Genomic DNA, 24791 nt, shown 5'->3' with positions numbered 1-24791 from the left:
AAATTTACTGTGGTGCCCCCGTTTCTGGTTTTCAGCGTTTGTTCCGCATAGATCCGCATGCGTCATATCTTTAACATGGTGTACGCAGAGACATGAGTTTGCATGCGCTTGCATGAAAATGCGAACGCAGGCGTCATTTCACGTTGTGCGACGATGTCCGGCGAACACAACATGTTGCATTTTTAGTCACATCAAAAATCAGTCAAATATGCGCAGGAATGCGCATGCGAATGAGTGCGTAAAAAACTACTGTCTATGGAAACGCATGCATTTTTCACATAATCATGTCCGGGAAATGAGACACGCCCATTGGGTGTAGTTGGGGTAAAAGAAATTCTTTCAACGCATGTGCTGAAAAAATGCAAACGCATGCAATAAAGCGCATGCAAACATATGCATAAGCTGATGCGGATAAAAACGCTGCGTAAACATGTGTTTGTATGCATTTTGACATGCATTTGCGCATGCAGACGATACGCTGCACTCACAAACACTAATGTGAACCTAGCCTTAATTGAATAAAATATGAAATTTTCCAGTTTCCACACTGGTCTGTAGAGTTTGCACAGTTATCTGACATTTCGATTGCATGCACCTGATTTGCAAACTTTGTAGATTTGGACATTGCCAGGTAGGAGATTTCATAATCTCTAAACTAAATCACATACTGTAGCAGCAGTCATTTTCCAGGAGCAATATGAAAAATTAAAGCTGTGTTGTGATTAATACAATGAAAGGTTTCTTTTAGACAGTTCATAAATCTATTGTACTGTTTCTCTTTACACTTTCACTTTGGCTTATTGAATTTTAAAGGGAACCTGTTAATAAACTCATGCTGCCTAAACCTCATGCAGCGTAATTCAGAGTCTCACTTCGTGATTGCCTGATGTGTTTTTCTCTGAAAACTGAAATCCTCAGGCATTTCAGAGAAAACATAGTTTGAAATACCTGTCCGGTGACCATAGGTAGAGGCTAGAGATGAGGGTGATCTGTGGATGTTAGGGGTTGTCGGGTTCGATCGAACTTGAGTCCAAAGTTCGGTTCAGGTGCCAGAGCTGAACTTTAATCAGAACCCAAACCCATAGAAGACAATGTGGACTAGAACTTTGGGGTTCTAAAATGATCTTAGAAAGTGCTAGGGGGCTTCCAAAGGAAGCAGAGTACTCTCTCTCCACCCAGAATTGTGAACACTAAAATGAACTTCCAGGTTAGCTCATCTCTAGTAGAGACAAAACAAGCCTGGAGCCACCCTCAGATGTCTTCTTATCGCACCGCTCTAGTTGAATGACAGGTCTCTCTCGTCTGTATACATCAACACCTGAAGCACTGAGAAGATGACTTGGGACTGCACTGGACTAGTCTTATCTCTGCCTGTGGTCCTTGAAAACTATGTTTTCTCTGAAACATCAGAGCATTTTACAGAAAAACATAACTGACTGCATTTGTGTAGCCAGGCATTGATTCACTTTGCCTATGGTTTGCACAGCATGAATCTAATGACAGTGTCTATTTAAAACTATTTGATGCAAATATAAAATCTGTGTTTTCTGTGAGTTTACCATATTCATGCAAACACCAATTTTTTTGAAGCACCTTGTATGCACTAAGGCATTGTTCTACAACTCCTGTCCTCAAGAAACACCAACAGATCATGTTTTCAGGATTTCCTTAGTATTGTACAGGTGATAATTCCATAACCTGGGCAACACTAAGGAAATCCTGAGAACATGATCTGTTGGTGGGTCTTGAGGACTGGAGTTCACTGAAGTATAAAAAATGTCAGATTTTCTTGTCTTTTTTTGCTTTGTACATGTGAGCGTGATAACTTATTCAATCTTGGTCATGCACTGCTTCCATCCTTCACCAGCTGTTTTTAACTAGTATAGAACACAGTTGTTTCTTGGCTATATAGAGTGCATTTTATTGTCTTAGATCAAAGAGAAAGCTTAGCCCTGTTGAGTACATGTGTGCAACGAACCTCAAATATTTAGTTAGAATATAAGCAATATTGCAACTTAAAAAATAAAAATATTATGATTTCATATACCTTAGTGCCTGAATATTAAAAAATAAAAATACTATGAATTTACATATTTTAGTGCCTGCATAGTGCTGCACCTTTGTGTTTACTTGATCTGCACCTTCTCATTTGCTTCACTTTGTTGAGAGGTACTCTCTTTTTCTTACATGTTATTTATATTTACGATTGCAGATAAGTCTCTGTCACTTCTTTGATTATTACAACAACACTCAATGGTGACATTTTAGCAGGTTTTAAATTAAAAGTGTGACTTTGTCATTTGATCATGTTATTTGAATGCTGAATGCCTTATTTTAGAACTCATCTAATTGTTCTCACACTTCCCCTACAGTATGCCTGGGCTTGTGCCAGTATTTTTATTTCTCTTAATGTTTTATCCTGGTACGAGCAAAGCACAAGTTTTATTTAAATTATAATTTAATAAGGATTATATGACAACATAAATCTATTTATCTGTTTATCCTTTGTACCTATTAAAGCATTGAAGCATTACAATGAAACACTTCAAAGTGCCCTGGAAGAATTTGCTCCTCCTATACATAGAACACCACAACACAGATGGCGACAACCCTGGCACACCCTGCAAACACGTTTCCTGCAGCGGTGCTCCAGGTGCGCTAAACGTCTGTGGAGAAAATCCAACCTACCCGAAGATTTCATCCATTATAAGTTTATGCTTCAAACATACAACACTGCCCTTCACCTCTCAAAACAAACCTATTTCAACACCCTCATCACTTCACTGTCCAATAACCCTAAACGTCTCTTTGACACTTTTCATTCCCTACTCAACCCAAGAGTACAGGCCCCAACCGTGGAGCTTCGAGCTGACGATCTGGCCAATTACTTCAAAGAAAAAATTGACCAGATCCAACAGGAAATTATCTCCCAATCACCTCATACCATGCACTGTCCTCCCTCCCCCATTGCATCTAGCTCACTCTCTGATTTTGAACCAGTCACAGAAGAAGAAGTAAGCAGGCTCCTTGCATCTTCTCGCCCAACCACTTGCACCAGTGACTCATTTCCGTCACATCTACTCCAGCCCCTTTTCCCTGCTGTCACCCCTCACCTAACTAAAATATTTAACCTCTCTCTCTTCTGGTATCTTTCCCTCCTCATTTAAGAATGCTGTCATACATCCACTACTTAAAAAACCATCCCTCGACCAAAACTGTGCCACTAACTATAGACATGTCTCTAATCTTCCCTTCATCTCTAAACTCCTGGAACGCCTGGTCCACTCCCGTCTTATCTGCTATCTCTTTGATAACTCTCTTCTCAACCCTCTCCAATCCGGTTTCCGCTCTTTACACTCTACTGAAACTGCCCTCACTAAAGTCTCTAATCATCTACTAACAGCTAAATCAAATGGTCATTACTCCATGCTAATTCTCTTGGATCTCTCTGCAGCATTCGACACTGTGGATCATCAGCTCCTCCTCACTATGTTCCATTCCATTGGCCTCAAGGACACCGTTCTCTCCTGGTTCTCTTCCTATCTCTCTGACCACTCCTTTATTGTATCTTTTACTGGCTCCTCCTCTCATCTTCCCCTTACTGTTGGAGTTCCTCAAGGATCAGTCCTAGGCCTCCTCCTCTTCTCTTTGTATACTGCCCCTATTGGTCAAACAATCATTAGATTTGGTTTCCAGTACCATCTCTATGCTGACGACACCCAATTATACGCTTCTTCTCCTGACATCACGCCAGCCTTTCTAGAAAACACCGGCAATTGTCTAAACGCTGTGTCTAACATCATGTCCTCATTATATCTGAAACTAAACCTGTCAAAGACTTTACTCCTTGTATTTCCTCCCGCTACTAATGTACTTATACCCGACATTGCCATTTCCGTGTGTGGTTCCACTATTACTCCCCAGCAACATGCCCACTGTCTTGGGGTCATACTTGACTCCGAGATTTCCTTTGTCCCCGACATACGATCACTGGCTCGCTCTTGTTATCTGCACCTCAAAAACCTTTCTAGAATTCGACCTTTTCTTACTTTTGACTCCGCAAAAACTCAGACTCTCTTATTCATTCTCGTCTCAACTATTGTAACTCCCTTCTAATCGGTCTCCCTCTTACCAAACTCTCCCCCTCCAATCAGTCTTGAATGCTGCTGCCAGGATCATATTCCTCGCCAATCGTTACACCGATGCCTCTACCTTGTGCCAGTCATTACCCTGGCTACCCATCCACTCCAGAATCCACTACAAACTTATTACCCTCACCCACAAATCTCTTCATGGCTCAGCACCACCCTACATCTCCTCCCTTGTTTCAGTATACCATCCTATCTGCTGATGACCTGAGGTTAGCATCCTCAATAATCAGAACCTCCCACTCCCGTCTCCAAGACTATACACGTGCCGCACCAATTCTTTGGAATGCACTTCCCAGGTCAATATGATTAGTCCCCAATCCCAACAATTTTAAGTGTGCCCTGAAAACGCATTTATTCAGACTGGCCTACCGCCTCAACACATTAACCTAATCTATCCCTATGTGGCACAGCCAAAAGTTTTTACCATAACCAGGTTCCCCGCATTATGTTCCCACATGCTTTATGCATCCATTAGCCCTCTGCATCTGTACTGTTACACACTTAACATTATTGCTGGTCCATACAATCAGGGCAACTGTTACCACCCACCTTTCGTGTTCCCTTTTTTCCTCATAGATTGTAAGCTTGCAAGCAGGGCCCTCATTCTCTTGGTATCTGTTATGATCTATGTGATTATTGTTATGCTGTAATGTCTATTGTCTGTACAAGTCCCCTCTGAATGTAAAGTGCTGCGGAATATGTCGGCGCTATAGAAATAAAATTTATTATTATTATTATTACCTATTGCAGATCATTCTGGAACACTGGATAACGGAGAACAATTAAATAATGCATTGAAAAGTGGTTTTGCGCTTATTGGAGGTAAAATATAAATATCTAAAATATTTGATGCTTCAAACCATTAGTTTATAAAAAAAAAGTGAAAAATGTCATTGGATTCAAGTGTCAATATATACAGTTATATACAGAGAGAAAATCCTTAAAAGAGTTCTCCAGAAATTGAAAAAAATAGACAACTACAAGAAATATTCTAAATATATTTCAAAATAACTTTACTTAGTAAATCAGATTTATTTTGTCTAAGGAGCTGATCACAATAGTACATTAAATGGCAGCATTCTTAATACACGTACGTAAACCTAACTTAGGTCATCAATAGGAAAGGTACCTGTGAGCATGTGGGAATTCGAAACTTCTGCTGTGACTGAGAGTTAATGACTTAAGTTCCGCAACGACGATGACCCTTCATTCACATAATACACCACTGCATTAATCAAGCATCACTGTATAGCTTTCTCAGCTTTCTCATAGGGCACAGTTAGATGACAGTTTAAACTGTACCAAGATCACACCCCATTGCATGTACTGGCCGGCGCCTCTTCCAACACGAGTGTGATCGCTTCATATATATTTGTGTGAAAAAGTGTTTGCCCCTTCCTGATTTGATATTCTTTTGCATGTTTGTCACACTTAAATGTTTCAGATCAGCGAGCAAATATAAATATTAGACAAAGGTAGCACAAGTAAACGCAACATGGAGTTTTTAAATGAAGGTCTATATTATTAAGGGAAAAAGAAATCCAAACATAAAGGGTCCTGTGTGAAAGAGTAATTGCCCCTAAACCTAATAACTGGTTGGGACACTCTTAGCAGTAACAACTGCAATCAAGTATTTGCAATACCTGACAATGTGTCTTTTATAGCACTGGCAAAAGTGAGATGAGCCTTTATGTTCTTATTGCTCAGTAATGGTTTTTGTCTTGGAGCTCTGTCATGCATGCCATTTTTCCCCAGTCTCTTTCTTATCATAAACACTGACCTTAACTGAGTCAAATGAGGCTTGCAGCTTTTTGGATGTTATTGTGCGATCTTTTATGACCTCTTGGATGAGTCATCACTGTGCTCTTGGGGTAATTTTAGTTGGCCAGCCACTCCTGAGACGGTTCACCACTGTTCCATGTTTTCACCATTTGTGGATAATGACTCTGACTGTGGTTTGCTGGAGTCCCAAAGCTTGAAAAATAGCTTTATACATTTTTCCAGACTGATAGATTGCAATTACTTTGTTTCTCATTTGTTTCAGAATTTATTTGGATCGCTGCATGATGTCTAGCTTTTGAGGAATGTTTGGTCTACTTCACTTTGTCAGGCAGGTCCTATTTAAGTGATTTCTTGATTGGGAACAGGTGTGACAGTAGTCAGGCCTTCGTGTGGCTAGTGAATTTGAGCTCAGTCCCAAACATGTGATAAACCACAGTTAATTTATGTTTTAAGGGGGGCATTCACTTTTTCACACAGGGCCCTGTATATTTGTATTTCATTTTCCCTTAATAATAAAGACATTAATTTAAAAACTGCATTTTGTGTTTACTTGTGTTATCTTTGGCTAATATTTAAAAAATGTTTGTTGCTCTGAAACATTTAAGTGTGACAAACATGCAAAAGAATAGGAAATCAGGAAGGGGCAAACACTTTTTCACACAACTGTATTTCTATGCAGCTGTCACATTTAGGTCCAGAAAGCCAGTCCGTGTATTGGAGTCCGATTTATACATCCTTCTGATTATGCCCATATTCTGCATCCATTACAGAATCAGTTTTGTTGCAATTCTTCTTGAGAAAAAAAATACAAATTATTCTTCTATATTAACATTTGTTAAGAAAAGTCCCTCTCCATTTTCATCAAGGTGATGTTTGTCAATTTGAAAAAGGTATATAGTGCACCACTTTCACCATCTTCTGCTGAGAAGCTGCATCAGGGACCATCAGATGTACACAACTTGTCTCTGATGCAGACTCTCTGCAGATTATGGGGATAGTTGTGCACTGTATACCTTGTTTAACTCCTTCATGACCAGATGTATTTTAATTTTTGTGCTTTCGCTTTTTGCTCCCCTTCTTCCCAGAGTCATAGCTTTTTTATTTTTTTGGTCAATATGGCCATATGAGGGCTTATTTTTTTGCAGGATCAGTTGTACTTTTGAACAACACCATTGGTTTAAACATATCATGTATTGGAAAATGGGAAAAATTTCAAGCGTGGTGAAATTGCAAAAAACGTGCAATTCCACAATTGTTTTTGTTTTGTTTTTTTACTGTGTTCACTAAATGCTAAACTTGACCTGCCATTATGATTTTCCAGGTCATTATGAGTTTGTAGACACCAAACATGTCTAGATTCTTTATTATCTAAGTGGTGAAAAAAAATTCCTAAGTTTGTTTAAAAAAAAATTGCGCCATTTTCCGATACCTAAAGCGTCTCAATTTTTCGTGATCTCATTTTGAGTGAGGGCTTATTTTTTGAGCACCAAGCTGACGTTTTTATTTATACCATTTTTGTACAGATACAATCTTGTGATCACTCGTTATTGCATTTTAATGCAATGTTGTGGCAACCAAAAAAACGTAACTCTGGTTTTTGACTTTTTTCTCATTACATCGTTTAGCTATCAGGTTAATTCTTTTTATACATTGATAGAACAGGCGATTCTGAAAGCAGCAATACCCAATATGTGTATGGGTTTTTTTGTGTTTTATTTTGAATGGGGGAAAAGGGGGGTGATTTGAACTTGTATATATTTTTTATTTTTTTATATCTTTAAAATCATTTTATTTTTACTTTTAGCATGCTTCAATAGTCTACATGGGAGACGAGAAGCTGCCATACCACCGGACGGCAATCATAGCAATCCGGCAGTGACAACTATATAGGTCTGCTGGAGACCTCTGGTTGTCATGCTAATCCATTGGTGACCCGCGATCACGTGACCGATGGACGAGATTTCCGGTGTACTAACAGATGCCAGTGGATCGCGATTCCACCCGCATCTGTTAGAGGAGCGTGTCAGCTATTCAAAACATCTAGAAGAGATGTGGGCTCAGCGCCAGAGCCCACATCAAAGGGAGAGAGTCTGACATCGGCCTATTATTACACCCAATGTCGGAAATTGGTTAAATGGACTAACTTTACCTTGGTGAAAGTGGTGAGGGACTTGTCTTAACACTATTAAATTAAGAATAATGTAGATTTTTTTTTTTTAAAAAGAAGCATAGCAATTAATCTGCTTTTGTAAAAGCTGTTTAATTGATTGAAAGTGACCTGGCAATAACCTATATCAAGTAATGTCAAGGTAATTGCAGGTCACAGCATGTTCACAACATTTAGAAATACAGTACAGATTACAGTCTAAGTAGCCTTTTCTTACCTCATTACCATTGGTATCTGGAATATCACATTAGAATATTTTCTTGAAGCATATCTTCTTGAACATGAAGGAGGCAGAGTTTCTAAATGGACATACTGACTGACATCTGACCTATTAATATTGACATCTTTCAAATAGTGCAACAAGATAGCACACATTTTAATATCCTATGCTTTATTAGCCAAAATGAATATGTTTTGCTAATTAGAGGTATTTGTTAATGCATTTGTTATCATTTTTTTTCACTTCATAAGGAAACTCTTTAACTACTGTTTAGTTGTTACAATGCTGATGTTCAAGTTTTTACCCGTATTGTAGTGGACCATATTTTTTGTGTTGACTTCTGAAATTGTGAGAATTATTAAAAAAAATACATCATTTCAGACAGGCTTGGACTGGCACATGAGAGAACAGATAAATACCCCTGTGGGCCCCCAAACCATCTGTGGGCAGTAATTGGCACCATATACTTCATTCACTATGTACAGACAAAACCAACATCTCATCCTTTAGTTATCAAACTATCCAAACTTATTAGTCTTGTCACCTAGAGATTTGTCAATTATGGTTTTGCATGTGTAATTATCTCTTAAAACAAATTCCAGGAACCACTAATTTTACACATCTATGATGCACTCAGCCTCCAGACTATTACTATGAGATCAATAGGCATGCCTTTTGGAATACCCTTTTGATAGCCTAATGGCCAAAAATCCATATGATTTGACTTTTTTCTGAAGTCAATATGAACGGATTTTCACTTTAATTGCATTTATTTTAAGAAAATGTATGTATTCTATAGCCCTGTGCAAAAGAAAAAGGAAAATAAAAATAACACTTTGCTGAAAGTAGAAACAAGCTTATCTTTTTTATGCATCATGGCTCAAACACATGACTTTTTGTCCTAATGATATTTCCTGTCTGATTTTCTTGAGAATTAACATAAGGAAGTTATGTGGATCCATATCACAATTTGTCCTAAGGTTCACACACATTAGTATACCCACACATAGATAGATTTTAGATGTTTAGATACGGACACTGATATAATTGATTTTTAGTCTTTTTGAGAAGGAAGAACATTAAGCATTGTTTTAGTATATAGGCATCAAATTTCTAGCTTGTAAATTCCTGCACTGTCAGCTTTGATAATGAGGTCTCATGCACATAGCAATTTTACTAATGCACAATACATTAGTGATACAATTCTATGGGTGTACAGGGTACCTCCACTTGTCTTGCATGAAGGCTTTGTTCTTAGAGAGCAATATGGTATTTACTGGAGCTCAATAATATAGAACTATTAGGAATATGCTACTATATTGCATCACTGCTTATAGCATTCACTTGTAGTAGACTTGCAAAGGACACCTTGTGCTCTGTTCACATAGTGTTCATGGCTTCCATTTATCATACATCCCAGGATCTATATTGGAAATGAGCGAGTCTGTTAAATTTCAAATTAGCCAAATTAAGCAGTTTTTCCATGAAATAAAATTTGCAGAAAGTTATTATCAGCAGACTGTATGCCATTATTATGCTCTGGGGCCTCTCAAGTCCCTGAAGCATAATAAAAATATTTTTATTATTAATGTTCTTCAGTTTGATTTCGAGTCAAAATGACTTGATGGATGAACGCTCTGTAGGAAGATCGATCTTGTGTAAGCCTAGATGGGTCCATCAGTCTTTTCTGATGTTACCTTGATTGTATCAAGCCATTGTGTTGCTGGTCTTCCTCTTCACTGTAATCATTTTATTCTTCTGACCATAATGTCCTTCTCCATAAAATGTGTAAAATAAAAAAAAAATTATACTTGCCTTGCAGCTCACCTATCCCCTGTCATCCACTTTTCACTGTCCCCTTCCTGTCCTTGACACATCTTTTTAGCACTGCCAATGAATGTTAAATTCATGGGGCTCTTCAAGCTACACTTCCGGCTCTGATGAGATCTGGCACGTTTCATGAGCTCATGACGTCTTAACATGTTCTGTGGCCTTGCACATTCAAAATCCATCAAGCCATCATTTTGATGAATCCGCATGGAAGTGAATTACAAAAAAATCTTCATTTTGGCAAATGTAAATTTTTGTAATATTCCACCCATATATGGTCGCTCATCAATAATATAGGCATTAAACAGATAGCTTTGATAAATGTGAAATGTCCCATCAATCAGAGCCACTTTTACACCACAGTGATATGATATTGTAAATATAGTCACAGAAGCTTCAATGGACATGATAGGTAAGATGTGGTGAAGGCCAATCACTTGCAACATTGTCTTAAAAGGAGCACAGAAATACCACCATGGTTTGGAAGAGATGACACAGAATCCCATCTTAATTTTCTCTCTTCTTTAGAAATATAGTATCCTATTACCAAGTCAGTGTTCTCCCAGCTATCATAGGTTCCTCCCATGTCTCTTAATACTGTTTCTTTCAGTGTAAAGTGACTTAGTGCTCAGTGCTCCTCCAACTGTTTGAAATCTATAGGAAAAATAATCCAGCACTTTTCAGTTGAAATGTATCAAATTTTCTCTGCATATGTTCCACTGTGGTGTACATAAACATGATGCTTCAGTTAAAATGACCTTTTTCAAATATACACCTTTAGAGTATGACCACGGTATCGTGGTACATAATGCGCAATACAAGTCGTCACACTCTAAAGGTATTGGTTTGAAAAAGGTCATGTTGACTGAAATGTCAAATTAGCGTGGAATTCACTCAGTGGAAAATATAATTAAAGAATTTGCTATATTTCAACTTGGGAGTTGATTCTTTTTCCAATTTATATGGAGTTGGACCCTATCCAAGCACCCAATAATCTTAGGAGTGTCATCCTTTCTTACATTGTTTAGAATCTATGTTTAGAGCTATGCTATATGTTCTTTATTAGTGAGATGTGAACAGGGAGTAAATTACTAACAGGCACATTTCCTTTAACCCTGGGACAGGCACAGGTTAGAAAACTGCCTATAATATCCAATTATCTTAATTTCTGGGCAATTAAATTAATAAATGATCTTTTCTAGGGATGTCTCAAAAGAGATTACACAAAATCAGATGAAAAAAAACAAACATTTAGTAACCATAAACCTGATAAAACAAAAAGTACCCAAATTTTGCAATTACTGCCAAATAGCCCCAAGTTTTCAAGCCATTACTATTTCAGAGCATTAAAATTAGGAAAAAACTTAATTGTAAGGCACTTAGATATTACTGGAGTCATATCCACTCAGTTTCAGACATTAAGAGTTCAGCAGAAGAAACACATTGGCAGAAAGAAATTCAAGCTTTGAAGATTATATTATGATATCAGATCAGAACTTATTATTACGTGTTTTTGAGCAATGTGTCTGAGAGGTCAATTCTAAGAAAAAACCCTCATTTGTAAGAAAACTCAAAGAGTGGAACAGGCTGCCACAAGAAGTGGTGAGTTCTCCTTCAATGGAAGTCTTCAAACAGAAGCTGGACAGACATCTGACTGGGATGATTTAGCGAATCCTGCTTTGAGCAGGGGGTTGGACCGATTGGCCCAGGAGGTCCCTTCCAACTTTACGATTCTATGATTCTATGTCTACAAAAGAAACTTTGCATTATTCATTCATAAAACATGCAAAATAAACAATAGTGATAAAAAAACCAGAAAGTACGAATCTTCAAAAGTGTGAACCTTCATTTTCAAGGGGCCTGAGAGGCCACGGAAGTCACATCTGCTCTGGAAGGATTTCAAGCAGCACCTAGAGATAGAAAGGTACTATGAGAGGTGGGATCCCCTGTCGCCTTGGAGAGGAGGGGGAAACAAAAAAAGCGTGAGCTGTGCCTGTCAAGCCTATTGACACAGGATTAAGGAAAAAAAATGTTTCCAAGAATTTACACTCGTAATTTGCCATATTTCATTTATTGCTAATTCACTATAGTTAAAAAACAGCAGGTTTTCAATGCTTTGCTATTACAATCTGTCTATGATTGCTCCAAATCAGTATTGATTAAATTAAAATCTGCTTTCTATAAAGCATATGTAAGAAACTAATGCATGTAAATTGAGAACTATGTATTTATTAGAACTTATAACTACAATATCACAGTTGAAATATTAAATTTTCTTTTTCATTTACCTCTATTACCATTTCCATAGGTGTAATATCTGTTGCAGTGTTCATCCTGTTATGCATTGCTGGCATTGCAATAAGAATTTATCTCCAGAAGAACGCGTATAAAAAAAACGAAGCCAAAGAATCGGAACATGAGAACAATGTAGACGCAGAAGCCGCACTGAGAGCCGACATCAGTATGCAAAACACAATCAACGAAAGTCAAAAAGAATACTTTTTTTAATATGTTTTCATTGTGGCCCAAACAATGGGATAAACAGACGTTCTTGCTAAGCAAGGGGCACTCACTAGATGAACAACAAAAAAAAGCATTAAACATGCACTGCAAGTGAACAGTGTTAAACTGCATATGATCAACCACAATGATTACCGAGACACATGCCTCTCAAAATGACAAGCTTCTTGTGCTGATATCATTTCAAAGATGGCAATCACTGTATTGTACACTCTTATTGTTAGTAGTTTCAGATTGTTCGGATGTGACTTTTCAGACTTACCAAACTCCATATTGAATTATTAATTCCAGACTGTTTTCCAATTGAAGTTTTTAATTATGTCTGTTTGATTGAAACATTTTGTCATTGGTTAAATCTGAACTGTAACTTCGCGATCTAAGGAGGGTTATATAGTGTTTTCTATTGTGATCGTCTACTTCAGGTATAGCACCACAAATGACCCCTAAAAGAGATAGTAAAGTCTCATTACATTTAATTGAATAAAATAACTTTATCTGTAAATAAGCATTAAAGTGGGTACAAGGTAATACAAATCTTTAGGTACACAGTAAGGTATTCTTTTCGAAAGATCATTTTTCCCAATGTTTAGAAAAAAATAAAAATATGTAGTGTTTTCATAAAATAGATGCAATTTAATCTTAAATGTGGTTTCAACCGATATTACAAACTGTAAAATATTTGTCTCATATGCTACCAAAATGTTCATGGACTTACCACCGTTGGTCAAGTTCCATACCAAAAAGAAATACGCTGGCTAATTTGTCTATTGTTTGCCTTCTGAACATAGTTTAACAAATACAATAAGCACAGAGGAGTCGGGAGTAATCAGTTTTGTTAAAAATGCTTCCCCAGCTGCACAATACCAACAACTAGGTTGAATCTCACATGTGAAATTCATGTCTTTTACAGTTTGAGTATCTTTTACAGTGTAATTAATCATTTCTAAAATATATTGGTGTAGCCATTGGAAGGGCTAAGTTGTACATCAAATATTGGAAAAATACATGGCTTGGGCACAAATCATGAATTTACCAATTGGAAAATTGTAATTTAACATTCTAATATTACTCAAAGTGTTTATATTTATGTAGAATTTTTTATCTATATAGGGTTATCCAACCCATGGTGTCATGAGTTGATGAAAACACTTTCTCTGCTTCATAATTTCATATTTTTAAGGATGATGGTAGACATAAGTTTATTGAGTTCAATCTGTAGCCTAACATGATGATCCAGAGGAAGGCAAAAACCCATGAGGCATATGACAATTGCCCTGTATTAGGGGAAAAATTCCTTCCCAACTCCACATGTGGCAATCAGACTAGTTCCCTGGATCCATAACCTATAATACCACCTGTAATATTATATCTTTCAATAAAGGCAAGCCATCCCTTTTTGAGCTTTTTTTTGTTGAATCAACATGTTGTGGTAGACAGTCCATAATCTCACTAATCTTAAATTTAATCTACATTTGTGATTAAGATTAAAACTTCCTTTCTCTTGATATAGAGAATGCCCAATGTCACAATTGCACCTTGACACCTTGGCTGCTCTTCTGTTCAGAATCCTTGTTTTTAAGCTAAAGTAGAGAGTGTCTCTTTCTGTGGAGGATCTGTCCTCTCTTACATTACATAGAAAATTAATTGGCTTCAAGAGTCACTGGGTGAAGTTTAATACATGTGATCCTGTGCTGGTGCTTAAGAAAATACTTGCTTTTCTCCCTTAAATTAGAGAGGATGATGAGGGGTCCCAAAGTGTTTTCGAGGGACTTTTCTTACATAAAAATGGTCCAAATAAAAAGAAACTCTTTGAGAAAAACAAAATAGAAGAGAAACTCAGGCCTCATATTTGTAAATGAAAGACCAATGTGGCAGGCATAAATCTTTTTTCATAATCGCATGTTGCCTTAGTAAAGCCAATATTTTCTAAATGAGAATTCTAACAAATTCAATATCCAGGACATTTGCATTTTGAAGAACAGGGATTTGTTTTGCGTTTTGAAGTTTTGCAAAGGTCTTCTTTATTGGTTTCCTCACACAAGGTCCAGCTTTATATTTAGATTGTTAAAAAGCTGCATTTTGTCTATGAAATAATATGATAATGCTCTGGGGTGAAAAGCTTTGTTGCAAAGTGACTTATTAGTGTATCTTACATGCAGTGCCAAACTGGAGTTGCTTGGGTCCACCAGAGAGATTTTTCCTCTTCTTAGAAAGAACAAGACAATTTTAGTGGCACTGTAAATATTGCTATTATTATTTCTCACCCCAGGAACTGATTATTTGTGAATGAACCCATTGTATCATAGTGACATATGATTGTATCAAAAGCCAACTCCAAAATGTCAACTCCCTGTTCTAATGCTGAACATTTGGGGCATACTACTTTGTTTGAGGCCGGCCCATCGGATCATCCACAAGCTCTCTTGAGGATCTCACTCAACTCACTGTTATAATATTCATTGAGATATTAAGTACACTTTGACCTTTTGAATGCATTCTTCAACGGTTTCATATATGGAACTTTTGTGGAATCATTTATAAGGAATCATAAATTGCTATATCAGATAAGTAGACAATATTCATTACAATCAAACATACCTTTGTCCTATTTTATGGACAAAAAATTTTATTTAAAAGACTGTACAGTTTGTTAGAACAATATGGTGTTTTTTCTTAGTTGGAAACCAGGGTTTCTAATTTCTAATTTATTTCACCTTATTATAAACAATGATTAAACATGTCTATAAATAATTTAATATTTAGTTTCAATTAAAAATTATCAGTGTCTAAATTTGCATTTTTTTATTAAATTGGTTTGAATATAAAGTAAATTTAGCATAATCCTTTCAACTGCCTTGAATATGTTTCTTTAGCGCTTTTATAGTGAATCACTAAAATGTTTTGTGTTGCCTTAAATCCAGTGCAGCCTTTTCTTCTGTATGCAAGGACAATGAAATAAATAGCTACCCCTCGTGATTTCTATGTGTGTCTTGAATGTACAGAAAATAAGAAATGTATCAGAATGTATTAGCAAATGTTCAATGCTTGTACAAATCATTAAATTATTGTAAATCACCTGCAATTGAAAAATACAGAAGAGTGGCAAACCATTTAATTGGAATCCATTTTTATTCTTTGCATAGTATATTATATCAAGACAACAAGTGATTTACCATTACTTAAAGTAACAAACAATGCATATCTTAATATTATTTAGTTATTTTTTTGAGTCATTCTACCAAGACAGACAAACTCAGCTATGAGCCAGAGACGTGACCATATTAGGTTGTTTTCTTTAAAAAAATAAATTCTTATTTTTAACTAAATAATGTGAATGTTTTTATTTATGTGTCCTAATTATTCATATAATTTTATTAAAGATGAGCGAGCACTAAAATGGGCCTGTCGCTGGGCAACATGGATATTCAAGTCACTCCAAAGATTTTCTATGGGGTTGCGATCTGGAGGCTGGCTAGGCCATGCCAGGACCTTTATATACTTCATATGAAGCCACTCCTTCATTGCCCTGGTGGTGTGCTTGGGATCATTATCATGCTGAAATCTCATAAACATTTCATCTTCAATGCCCTTGCTGATGGAAGGAGGTTTGCGCTCACAATCTCACGATACATGGCCCCATTAATTCTTTCATGTTCATGGATCAGTCATCCTGGTCCCTTTGCAGAGAAACAGCCCCAAATCATAATGTTGCCACCCCCATGCTTCACAGTAGGTATGGTGTTCTTTGGATGCAACTCAGCATTCTGTCTCCTCCAAACACAACTAGTTTTCTTCTACCAAACCATTGTACTTTGGTTTCATCAGACCATAGGACATTCTCCCAATACTCTTCTGGGTAATTCAAATGCTATCTAGCAAGCTTCAGATGGGTCCGGACATGTACTGGCTTAAGCAGGGGGACATGTCTGGCACTGCAGGATCTGAGTTCCTTGCGGCATAGTGTGTTACTGATGGAAGCCTTTGTTATGGTGGTCCCAACTCTATGCACGTCATTCACTAGGTCCCCCATGTAGTTCTGGGATTTTTGCTCAATGTTCTTGTGATCATTTTGACCCCACGGGGTGAGATCTTGCACGGAGCCCCAGATCAAGGGAGGTTATCAGCGGTCTTGTATGTCTTCCATTTTCTTATTATTGCTCCCATAGTTGATTTTATCACACCAAGCTGCTTGCCTATTGCAGATTCAGTCTTCCCAGCATGGTGCAGTGCTACAATTTTGGTGTCCTTCGACAGCTCTTTGGTCTTCACTATAGTGGAGTTTGGAGTGTGACTGTTTGAGGTTGTGCACAGGTGTCTATTATACTGATAACAAGCTCAAACAGGTGACATTACTACAGGTAATGAGTGAAGGACAGAGGAGTCTCTTAAAGATGAAGCTACAGGTCAGTGAGAGCCAGAAATCTTGCATGTTTTTAGGTGACCAAGCACTTATTTTCCAAAATAGTTTGCAAAACAAATCATGCCAAATCAGACAAGGTGATTTTCTGGATTTGTTTTGTAATTTTGACTCTCATAGTTGTAGTCAGCTTATGATGTCAATTACAGGCCTCGCTCATCTATTTAAGTGGGAGAACTTGCACAATTAGTGGCTAACTAAATTTTTTTCCCTCACTGTATATACGGTGGCTCAGTGGTTAGCACTGCAGACTTACAGCGCTGGGGTCCTGGGTTCAAATCAAGGACACCACCAAGGACAGCATCTGCAAGGAGTTTGTATGTTCTCCCTGTGCTTGCGTGGGTTTCCTCCGGGTACTCCGGTTTTCTCCCACATTCCAAAGACATACTGATAGGGAATTTAGATTGTGAGCCCCATCAGGGACAGTGATGATAATGTGTGAAAACTGTAAAGCACTGTGGAATATGTTAGAACTATTTAAAGATTATTATATAATAATAATAAAATAATTTGAAAATAATAAAAAAAATTGTACTGATACTTTTCTATTTTCATGTAAAAAAATAAAAATAAACAAGCCATTATCCAACTTTTTCAAGTGTTTTCATATTCAAAAGTTATAGCTCCCAGAGTAAAGAGATGCAAAAACTATCATTTTTTTCAATGAAATAGATTTTACTGTGTGAAAGCGCCTAAACATAAATCATATAAATGCGGTATCACTGTAATCATACTGACCTGAAGAATATAGCTGCCTTATGTTAGGCTCCGGGATTTTTTCATCTTACTGAGCGCGTCGAGGATGTGACGCTTTCTCATTGGTGCTTGGACATCAGCTGCTCTGGCTATGTGGGAGCTTCTGATTGGTCCACAGGCAAGGTCCTGTCTGTCTGGACTTGAGCTCTATGTATAAAAGGTCCTCTGGAGTGCACACCTGTGTGCTAGTATCATGTGTGTTTGGTGAGTTGGTGGCTACTTTACCACCCTGTGTGCGGCTAATAGCACTGCGAGTGTTTGTCTAGACAGGCAGTGTAGGGTGGGAACTCCCACTTGAACTTAGCATCTGCACCGTGCGTCCTCAGGTGCGTGTGCAGAAAACATAACCGTGTGTCAGATCAGGCTCAACCATCAGCTTAGTTGGTGGGGTTAAGTGATAGGGACACCAATTAGATTAGTATTTTATTTTTCTTTATGCCTGTGCAGTCTAACAGGGTATAGTCCTTTGTGCATTGCTTCATAGTACCGCTCTGTGGTGTAACGGAGCTTGGTACTTTGCGCTCTGTGCACACTGAGTGACATTTAACTTAGTGTGCTTAAAGTATTTTCTCGCCTTGCTCCACCATTGTGCTAGCTGCGGTTTCTCCATCTCCACATGGTGGACCCCGGGTTGTGAATGGACCTTATCATTATTTCTTATTTGGTGCATTCTGCCAATTCTAACACCTTATCAATTTTACCACACATGCAACGGCATAAACTCCTCCCAAAAAATTTCCTGAATTGCTGTTTTTTTTTTGCTCATTTGGCCTCACAAAAATTGGAATACGAAGTGATAAAAAAAGTTATGTGACCGAACATGGAACCTAATAAAAACGTCAACTTGTCCCACAAAAAACAAACCCTCACAATGTTAGGTTGGCGGAACGCACCAAATAGTAAATATGACAATGAGGTGCATTCGCAGCCTGGGGTCCACCGTGTAGAGGTGTAGAACTGCTGCTCGGTAATGGCAGAGGTTATACGGCAGACAATAAATGAACACACGCGGGTTAGCATCACCCGGTGTGTACAGACGTGAGTTCTGTTACTTCACAGAACCGCGGTGCCGCACAAAGTGAAGCCTGTTAAGCTCACAGGACTCAGCCAGATGAGTGCTGGAGTACGGACACAGGACTCTGTCCCAAGGACACAGGATTAGAGTAATTCTAGTCTACTAGCACTCGGGGCCGCTGCAGCTGTGCCAGCACGGGATAATAATCCCAGATAAGCGTGCAGGTGTGCACAGAGCCACTCAGGCAGATGCCTCTAATCGCCCAGGGTTGGGCCAGATAAGCGCACAGGTTGTGCAAGGTGCTGCACAGGCGGTAGCTGCCACTTTCCATGGTATGATAGTGCCCTGCAGTGGGTGACACCATCGGATGCTAGTGTGTGCAGAGTACTAGGAGCACAGTGGTGTGAGCATAGCTACCCATTGGTGCTGACTCTAACTCTGAATCCCTAACCAACATGTGTATCCAAGGGAGGGGAGTTTTAATGAGTCAGTCACCAGATACATGCATCCATCATCATACACACAAATGAGCATAAGAGTCTATACTAACGCATGGCCATGCAACTCTTTTATAGCAGCGTCCTTCTGGGACCTTCCTAGTGGTCCAATGGGAGCAGAAACAGGACCTGAGCATGTGACCTCAGACCTCCAATGAGAGGACTTCCTATGGGCATGCTCAGTGGACCAAAAGAAGGACTTAGTCTCAGGAGCTGCTTGCTGCTGGCTATTGCAGGTTACTATAGCTGAACCCTGATTAGCAGCAGTAACCAAGCCAACAGTAGTAGACTGAGCAAGACGCTGGGAACAACACCTTTGCTGAGCAGGCTCCGCTGTGGAAGGAGAGGAATGGGTGACTGCAGATGGCAAGGCTTGATATTCCTCCTGTGCAGAGACAGGAACCTGATGCCTAACACACATTAATATGTAGGTTGAAAAATTATAGATCTAAAAATATGACAATGAGTTTTTGCAATAAAAAGTGTTTTTTAGTGTGACAGCAGCCAAACATAAAAAAAAATCTGATATCTCTGTAATTGCACCGATCTGAAGAATAAAGGTTTCTAATCATTTATACCATATGAGGAAAGACATAAAAAAAATTATACCAATTCTTCACCTGCTGTTGCTTTTTTCATTCTGCCTAGGAAAGATAGCAGTAAGGCCGGGATCACACACAGCGAGATACGGCCGAGTCTCGCAGGTTAAAACCAAGCTCTGGCGCCGACACTCTGGAGCGGAGCGCGCAGCCGCACAGCAATACATGGAGCTGCATGCTCCGCTCCAGAGTGCCGGTGCCAGAGCTTGGTTTTAACCTGCGAGACTCGGCCGTATCTCGCTGTATTGTGACTCCGGCCAAAGGCTCGGCTCATAATATATTGCTCTCTGCGCTTAGAGCTTACATCAGGGTTTCCTTGTGATTCTCTTAATTATGTGTTTCAGACGGAACACCAAGCAGATTCCTTTCAGTGAGGCAGATGAAAGAACTGTGGACACTGTCTTGCTGGGATCTGATGCTGTCCGTCTTTCTAGGCGTGCATAAAATAGCTATCTCTCACAGTTTTGTGCACTTCTGAAAAGAAAGAAACCGCTGAACAGAGGCTAGATGGAGTCCAGAGAAACTCTGATTTCTCATTATAGTAAATGGATCCCATGGGGGTTTCATCTGAATCACATCACTAGAAGACTTAGATGGAAACCCCAAAGTGCCATATTTTTTGGACTATAAGATGCGCCAGACCTTAAAACGCACCTAGGTTTTAGAGGAGGAAATTAGAAAAAAAATGAAGCAAGAATGTGGTCAATTCTGTACTTAATAACACCTATCCTGGCATATATGATCCACTAAACCCTATCCATTTGTACATAGCCCCACTCATGCCTATCCTGGATGCATGGTCCCTTCATCCTTACCCTGATATTCATTGCACCCTCGTCCCTATTCTGGTATGCATGGCCCTCTCATCCCCATCCTGGTGTGCATGGCCCCCTCATCCCTATTCTGGTATGCACGGCCCCCTCATCCCCATCCTCATATGCACGACCCCCTTATCCCCATTCTGGTATGCATGGCCCCCTCATCCACATCCTGGTATGTACAGCCTCCTCATCCCCATCCTGGTATGCATGGCCCTCTCATTCATATCATGGTATGCATGACCCTCTAATCTCCATGCTGGTATGAACGACCCCCTCATCCCCCTCCTGGTATGCACAGTACCCTCATCCCCATGTTGGTATGCATGGCCCCTTCATCCATAGCCTGTTAGGCATGTCCCCATTCCTATCCTGGTATAAACAGCGCCTTCATCCCTATACTGGTATCCATGGCCCTCTCATCCCCATCCTGGTATGCATGTCCCCCTCATCCCCATTCGTTTATGCATGGCCCCCTCATCCCCATTCTGGTATGCATGGCCCCCTCATCCCTATCCTGGGATGCATGGCCTCCTCATTCCTATCCTGGTTAGTGCTCAGTGTACAGTGCAGGATAAATGTGATCCTAAATGTTATGTAAAGTGTTCCCAATAAAAGCTTCTGCTCAATTCACAAAAATAGCAAGTCCCCACTCAGGTCTGTCATCTTCCATTAGAAACATAGTGGCCTTCCATGTTTCAGGTAGTACAAAGGCTCTGCAAAACCACTATGATTCCTTGCACTTCAAAAGAAATCCAGTGAATTTCTCAAGTCCTAATATTCCCTCCATTCTGAGCCTCAGTGTGCTAAAACTACATTTAGCATCCACATGTTAGGCATTTTTGTAGTAATGAGAGGCCACCTAATTTACAAGTGTATGTATCCAGAAGCTCAAGCTCGGCATAATATACTGGTCACTACAACGTACTGGTCACTACAAATTACTGGGCACTTCAACTTACTGGGCAATAGAATGGCAGTTTGCAATCCACTGCTGCTTGTTTCTGGAAAACACCCATGGAGTCAAAATTGTCACTACAGAGGTAGATAAATTCCCAAAGACATATAATTTCCAAAATGAGATCACTTGAGGGGGAATTCTACTCCTGTAACACTTAGGGGCTTTGTATATGGAGTCCGCAAACTGTTCAAAGAAAATCTGCGCTCCGGGAGGCAAATAGGGCTTTGTCCCTCCCGAGTTTCACTGCATGACTTAGCAGTACTGTACAGCCATAAGGGTATTTTTACATTCATTAAAATTTGTGGGATAAATTTTGGTGCCATTTTTACCAATTTATCCTTCTGAATGGTAAAATATGGTGCTAAAACAAAATTTTTGCTGTAAAAATGTAGTTATTTTTTCTTCACTGCCCAATCATATAAAATTCTGTGACACACCTGTGGTGTCCATATGATCACTGCATCCCTAGATTAATTCATTGTGGAGTGTAGTCTATAAAATAAGGTTATATTTGGGAGTGGTATGGTCTGCATTTCTGGCATCTCAGGGGCTCTGCCAATATGACATGGCACCCTCAAACCATTTCAGCAAAATCTGAACTCCAATATTGCGCTTCTTCCCTTATGAGCTTTGTGCTGTGCCTTAAAAGTAGTTTTTGTTACATATGGGGCATTGGTGTACTCAGGAGTGATTGCACAATACATTTTGGGGTCTGTTTTCTCCTGCTATGCTTGTGAAAGGGAAAATATTTCTAACTGAAACATCAGTTTTGTGGGATTTTTTTTTCATTTTTACAGATCAACATTGTGAAGCACCTGGGGATTGAAGATGCTCACCTTATGTCTGGGTAAATTCCTTGAGTGGTCTAGTTTTCAAAATGTGGTTAATTGTGGGGGGGTTCCACTGTATAGGCACACCAGAGGCTTTCCAAACCCAGCAAAACACCCGCACACAATTCCATCAAAGTTTAAATTCCAAAACATCACTCCTTCATTTCTGAAACCTGCTGTGTGCTCAAATAGTCAAACAGTAGTTTTTCCACACATATAGGGTATTGACATACTCAGGAGAAATTTCACAACAATAAAATAAATATTTTTTTGTTTTCACAGCTCAGAGTTATATATTACTGTGAAGCACCTGGGGGTTCAAGGTGCTCATCACACAGTTAGCTAAGTTTCTTGAGAGGTCTAGTTTCCAAAATAGAGTTTCTTGTGAGGGATTTCTTCTGTTTAGGCATATCAGGTGCTCTCCAAAGGAGGAATGTTATCCGCTTTTGTTTCCAGACTATTTTGAAATCACAAAGTCAAGCGGTGTACCTTCCCTTACAAGCCCTGCCATGCACCAAACAGTACTTTTCCACCATATATGCAGTATCAGCATTCTCATTAAAAATGTCACAACAAATTTTTGGGTCCACTTTCTAGTGTTTCCCTTGTGAAAACAAATAAATTTGGGTTTAAAGTAAAATTGTAGTTTTGTAGTAGTAGTAGTAGTGCCTCATCCAAATATTGTTAAAAAAGTGTAGTTGTGTTACTCCTATACTCATAAAAGCTCTGAACACAGTGCAAAACCTGCCAATAATTACAAGCAGCAACATCCATACACACTTGAAAGCACCAACTTGAGTGCCTGATGAAAAAAATAAAAAATTATAGTTGTTGCACTTTTGCACTCATCAAAGCCAGGAAGATATTATAAGTAGGGTCATCCAGTAATCGATAGACCATAGAACAACAACTGCTTCATTCAAATATTGAATAGTAAAAACACTTTTTGTGCTGCTGTCATCTGTTGGTGTGGAAAAGTCAGGTCAATATCTGTTTACTGTCGGTTATGACCCACCCGGTGGCACTAAAACTCATCTCATGCAAGTCGCTAGCAGCAGGGCAGCAAAACACCTCCAAGGCATAGAGGGACAGCTCATGCCAGGTGTCCAGCTTTCAGACCAAATAGCTAAAAGTCGCAAAGGAATTAGCGAGTATACTGGTTTTGTCGGCCAGTTATTTTTTAAACATTTTTAAAAACTGTTTTATCCTTGTTTAAAATACCCGGTCATCAGTGCATGAACTCTGGGAGGGTTTCATGAAACTGGCCCAGGCTTTTGACAGTGTACCCTTGCATCTGCTGTACCTGGTGTATGTTTCCCTCACCTCTCCTCCTTGGTTAGGCATGGAAGCTTGCTTCTTTCTGCTAGCATTGTCTTATGTGAATTTTTTTATCAAGTTTTCCACAATGGCCTTCTGGTATAGCACCATTTCAGACAACCTCTCTGCTTCAAAAAGAAGAAATGCAAAGTGTGCCTCATAGCATGTGTTTAGCAGGGTAAACAACCAGTATTTTCTTTTGGCCAAGATAAATATAATGCGAGGGTCACAGGAAAGGCAGCGTGCATAGTCAGCCATATCTGCAAATATTCCCAACAGCCAACATTTCCCTGTCTGCACCATGATGACGATTCTCCATCACCTTTCTTTCTTCTTCCTCATTCCCAACCTCAGCCCATCCACCTAGGAGAGATGGAACGACGGATGTATGAGTACCAGCCTCTATTGTGCTAGCCAACAGCTTCTATTCCTCCTCCTCAGCCTCCATCTTCTCATTCTTACGCAATCTGCACTGAGTAGATAAGATAAAGCTGGGATGGGAAGTATCACTCTCTATCATATCTTCTTCCATCTCTACCTTGTCTGCATACATAGCTTCATGCTTAATTGTGAGCAACTTTTTTAGTACGTCCAAAAGCGGGATCGCTGTGTAGACTCTGGAATCATCACCACTCACCATTTTTATGGAGTCTAAAAAGTCTTGAAGAATCACACAAATATCAGACATCCTTGCTCACTCTTCAGCTGTTATGTGCAGAGGCTGACCAGAATACTGGTGGGCGTTTTTGAGCTTGTACTTAACAATTGGTCTCTGCTACTCACAAAACCTTGCCAGCATATTTAGTGTGGAGTTCCACTTCGTAGGCATGTTGCACACCAGTCAGTGAGCTAGCACATACATACACTGCTGCAGCTCAGCCAGAGTGGTGACTACTGTAGCTGACTTGCAA

The 24791-nt window shown here is 39.1% G+C and overlaps 1 protein-coding gene across 2 annotated transcripts in view; it reads left to right on the top strand.

The window, feature by feature from the left end:
- The window catches only part of CNTNAP4 (contactin associated protein family member 4), a 1095419-nt gene that overhangs the window by 777577 nt on the left and 293051 nt on the right, over positions 1-24791 (top strand). The window contains exons 23-24 of one of the 2 annotated variants that reach the window (XM_073575314.1): positions 4902-4973; positions 12459-15999. The exons of the other annotated variant lie outside the window; for it this stretch is intronic. Coding sequence (XP_073431415.1) covers positions 4902-4973; positions 12459-12658 — 272 coding nt within the window. The 3' untranslated portion in view covers positions 12659-15999. Of the gene's footprint in view, positions 1-4901; positions 4974-12458; positions 16000-24791 lie in introns of those variants that run through there. 2 annotated transcript variants of the gene reach the window in all.

The sequence above is a fragment of the Dendrobates tinctorius genome, unplaced genomic scaffold (assembly GCF_039654945.1).
Source record: "Dendrobates tinctorius isolate UK_male_01 unplaced genomic scaffold, ASM3965494v1 ptg000044l, whole genome shotgun sequence".
Taxonomy (NCBI): domain Eukaryota; kingdom Metazoa; phylum Chordata; class Amphibia; order Anura; family Dendrobatidae; genus Dendrobates; species Dendrobates tinctorius.
The sequence above is the reverse complement of the archived record's forward strand: the minus strand, read 5'-3'. Positions and strand labels throughout refer to the sequence as shown.